The sequence below is a fragment of the Bison bison genome, unplaced genomic scaffold (assembly GCF_000754665.1).
Source record: "Bison bison bison isolate TAMUID 2011002044 unplaced genomic scaffold, Bison_UMD1.0 scf7180017847762, whole genome shotgun sequence".
NCBI lineage: Eukaryota > Metazoa > Chordata > Mammalia > Artiodactyla > Bovidae > Bison > Bison bison.
The window spans coordinates 11,254-15,419 of record NW_011478335.1 but is presented as its reverse complement, the minus strand read 5'-3'; the positions used below and the strand labels follow the sequence as shown (position 1 = coordinate 15,419).

Here is a 4,166-nt window from a genome sequence, read left to right as displayed (position 1 = left end):
ACCATAAGACCTCGCCGTCATGTTCCCGGAGCCCCCAACACCCGGGCCTCCATCGCCCGACACGCCTCCTGACTCGAGTCGCATCAGCCACGGCCCCGGTGAGCGAGACCCGGGGCGGAGTGGAGGGAAAGCCTCGTAGGGATTCTCGGGGGCGGGATCCGGATCGGGTGTTTTCAGGCTGGTGGGCTGGAAAATGCGGGTGAGGTCATAGTACGAATCCTGGATTGGAATCTAAATGAAATGAATAAGGAACAGGTTTGCAAAAAAATGAAGACCCACATCAAGGGTGTGGAATGGAATGGAACCTTGGATTGGTGAATTGGAAGGTCCACTTCTCCCTTCTTTTAAACATAGGGAGACTCGGGGAGAGGTTAAACCTTCTTAAAGCACAGGGGTTGAGCAGAAAAATTAGAATGAGGGTAGAAGAGGAGGTAGAACTAATAAGCAAGAAAATCCAGATGGTGTCAGCCTGCCATAAGGCTTCAGTTTTATATATGAGATGAGCTGGAAGGAAAACATGGGAATAAAATGGAATGGACATGGCTGGAGGGAAAACAAGGCCGGGATTTCAGCTAGCACATGGTCCAGGTCTGAATGACCGGGTTGCTTCTCCCGGCCTCAGTGTTTGCTGTTTCCATGCCCTCTGCAGTGCCCCCCTGGGCTCTGGCCACCATCGTGCTGGTCTCAGGCCTCCTCGTCTTCAGCTGCTGTTTCTGTCTCTACCGGAAGCGTTGTCGGAGGCGGATGGGCAAGAAGAGCCAGGCCCAAGCCCAGGTTCACCTTCAGGAAGTGAAGGAGCTGGGCCGGAGCTACATAGACAAGGTGTGGACTGACCCAGTCCTTCAGCCCTGGCCGTTTCTGTGCCCATGCTCCTCTCAATAGCCCAGCAGCTCCCCTGTGTGTCTAGCCCTAAAGTGGATCTGGGGCCCTGGAGATGAACCAGACATTCACAAGAACCTTCAATTAGATGGGGAAGTCAGACATTCACACAGACATTCACAACACAGGGCAGTATGTGCCACATTAGAGGCAGTATGGGGCATATGGGAGCACAGAGAAACCAACTAGCTGACAGCCCAGAGGGTCTGAGAAGGCTTCCCAGAGGTGATTTCTGTGTTGAGACCCAGAGGGACTCAGTTAACTGAGAGCAGAGAGAATGACATTCTACCTCAAAGGAAGAGCACGTGCTGAGGCTTGGAGTCCAGATCCTGAGGGATATTTGGAGAACAAACTCGGTTTTCACAATAGCTGGGATATAGCATAAAGGTATACTGTGCTATAGGCTTCCCAGTGGCGCCAGTGTTAAAGAACCTGTCTGCCAATACAGTAGACATAAGAGACATGGGTTTGATACCTGGGTTGGGAAGATCCCCTGGAGGAGGGCACAGCAACCCACTCCAGTATTCTTGCCTGGAGAATCCCGTGGATGGAGGAGCCTGATGGGCTACAGTCCATGGGGTTACAAAGAGTCGGACACAATTGAAGCGACTTAGCACACATGCATATATTCTGTGTTTGAGGGTGAAGCTTCTAAAGAGCTCAGTGGTACCCACGTAAGGAAGGGAACTGGGAGCCACAGAAGTTTTGAGCGAGAGAGGGACAAGATCACATGGGCTTTAAGATGAATCCCCTGGAGCCCACTGGAGGACAGATCTGGGACAAGGAGACAAAGGAGGAGGTTGTAGGGCAGTCCGGAGAGGTTGATGCAAACATGAGTAGGAAGAGGCCATTGGCGCGGAAAGCTACAGGTCCAGGTATCTGAACACTATACCTCTAAATGCAGAGCGGAATGAGGCTCTCCTGGGAGCCAGAGAGTCCTAGGTTTCCAACCCAGAGTAACCGGCTCTGTGACCTTGAAAAATTTACTGTCTCTGAGCCTCGAGGTCGTAGTCCATAACTAGTGTTTCCTCTCCTCCCTTTTCAACAAATAGCTGTTATAATTATCACCAGTAAGGGATGCCCTTTAGGGTCCTGGTGTTCAGTCTCCAGCCCTCTCTCCTAAAGCCGGTAGCTCCAAACCCCGTCAGCATCAGAATCACTTTGGGTGCTTGATGAAATGCAAGTCCTGGATCTTGCACCAGACTTACTGAGTCAGAATCTCTGAAGTGAAGGCATTCTACCACACTACCACTACTACTATTCACATTGCATTTAGAAAATCAGTGACTAGAAGTCTTCGGACTTCGTTGTGCTAGTTTAGAATGGCAAACATGCGCTAGATGTGCCATTTTCCCTCCATGTTTTTCCGTCCAAGATCACTAATCAACGTGGCAATTTGGACCATCACCCCAATACATCCGTTAACGTGGGAACTAAAATCTGCGTCCATCCTGTAGGCAGCGAGACGCTGTCAGCGCTTGTTCTTTTAGTCTAGGCATGACAAACACACTGCCTGTGCGTCACCGCATGTGTGCTACCGGTAGCAGACATCACTAATCAAACACTGACCAGCATACCACCTTGTGTGTTGCCATGGCGCGTCGCCGCCCGTGGCAGACATCACTAGTCAAACACCGACTCTGCTTAGCTTGCAAACGTTCAGGTTTAGCCAGAGGGTTCTGTGAGTCTGTCTCCCTTGGCTTCGGGGCCTGGAGGACACCACTGTCAGGCGAGGAGTTCACCTGCCCTTGCCCCTGGCTCCCTAAGGTGCAGCCAGAAGTGGAGGAGCTGGAGCCGACGCCCTCGGGGCCAGGGCAGCAGGTGGCTGAGAAGAATGAACTAGGACGACTGCAGTACTCACTGGACTATGATTTCCAGACTGGTCAGGTGGGTGTGGAGACGGAGGGAAGCTTTGGACGGGAGGGCGCCGGGAGTTCTAGTCCCTTATTGGAGGAGGTTCCAGAAGGGAAGCTGAGACTAGGGTCCTCTCATCACTGTCCAGCTGCTGGTGGGCATCGTGCAAGCTGAGGGACTGGCAGCCTTGGACATAGGTGGCTCCTCTGATCCCTACGTGCGGGTCTACCTGCTGCCAGACAAACGGAGGCGGCACGAGACCAGGGTGCATCGGCAGACGCTGAACCCTCACTTTGGGGAGACTTTTGCCTTCAAGGTGAGCTCGTGGCCTCAGGGCTCCGTGCCCGGCAGCCCGTCCCCAGTCTAGAACACTGGCGCCCCAGTCCCTTCAGCTTTTACTGGTGGCAGCTACCACCAGCTCTGTGGACTATTCCACTGGACCCTGTGCTGTCCCTTCGAGAGCAGTGCTGGCCCCTGGACTGCTCCGCTGGCCCTTGGGCTGTCCGATTTGGGCTCCATGGACACCCCCGACTCTTCCTTTGGCCCCTCACTGCCCACACTCACCGCTTTCCACGTGGATGTGTTGCGCCTCACTTTGTGCTTTCTTTGCTCCCGCCCCTCACCCAGGTTCCCTACGTGGAGCTGGGGGGCCGGATCCTGGTCATGGCGGTGTACGACTTCGACCGCTTCTCCCGCAACGACGCCATCGGGGAGGTGCGAGTCCCCATGAGCTCCGTGGACTTGGGGCGGCCAGTGCTGGCCTGGCGCGAGCTGCAGGCGGCGCCTCGCGAGGAGGTGAGCGCTCGTGGCCACGCCCCCCCGGCTGGGCCCCCCCCACCCCAGGCCCGGGCCAATCAGAGCACAGGAGTCCGGGTGGGGGCGGGGCTCGTTCCGGACCGTACCATTCCGAGCCGAGGGGGCGGGAAGGAAGGTCGCAGAGGGGCTGCGGGCGGATCCCGGGCTCCGGGGACCGGTTCCTCTTTCCCTCTCAGCAGGAGAAACTAGGAGACATCTGCTTCTCCCTCCGCTATGTCCCCACGGCCGGGAAGCTCACCGTCATCGTCCTGGAGGCCAAAAACCTGAAGAAGATGGACGTGGGGGGACTGTCAGGTGTGCGGGAAGCCGCAAACGACGGCGGTGTTGGGCGGAGCCGGGTCGCAGACTTAGGCTCCCGCAGTTTCTGGGTCCCCGGTCTCACCGGGGGGAGGAAGGTCCAGGCCGCCGTGGACGATTTAGATTCGATTTGGGCACAGAGAGAGGGGGGCCTGAGGGGTCCGTGGGCTGTCTCTATCTTGAAGAAGAGCCTCGGGCATTCTTCCTGGACTCAGCAGAGTGAGGGGAGCTGTAAGATTCCTCCTCCCTCCCCCCAGATCCGTATGTCAAGGTCCACCTGCTGCAGGGCGGCAAAAAGGTGCGGAAGAAGAAAACCACCA

At 56.0% G+C, this 4,166-nt stretch overlaps 1 protein-coding gene across 1 annotated transcript in view; it reads left to right on the top strand.

Moving 5' to 3' along the window:
- The window catches only part of SYT5 (synaptotagmin V), a 5,542-nt gene continuing 1,376 nt past the window's right edge, over nucleotides 1-4,166 (top strand). Inside the window, exons 1-7 of the mRNA XM_010843845.1 lie at nucleotides 1-98; nucleotides 650-822; nucleotides 2,647-2,766; nucleotides 2,882-3,049; nucleotides 3,361-3,528; nucleotides 3,726-3,843; nucleotides 4,104-4,157. Of these exons, the coding sequence (XP_010842147.1) occupies nucleotides 20-98; nucleotides 650-822; nucleotides 2,647-2,766; nucleotides 2,882-3,049; nucleotides 3,361-3,528; nucleotides 3,726-3,843; nucleotides 4,104-4,157 (880 nt within the window). The 5' untranslated portion in view covers nucleotides 1-19. The remainder of the gene's footprint in view (nucleotides 99-649; nucleotides 823-2,646; nucleotides 2,767-2,881; nucleotides 3,050-3,360; nucleotides 3,529-3,725; nucleotides 3,844-4,103; nucleotides 4,158-4,166) is intronic.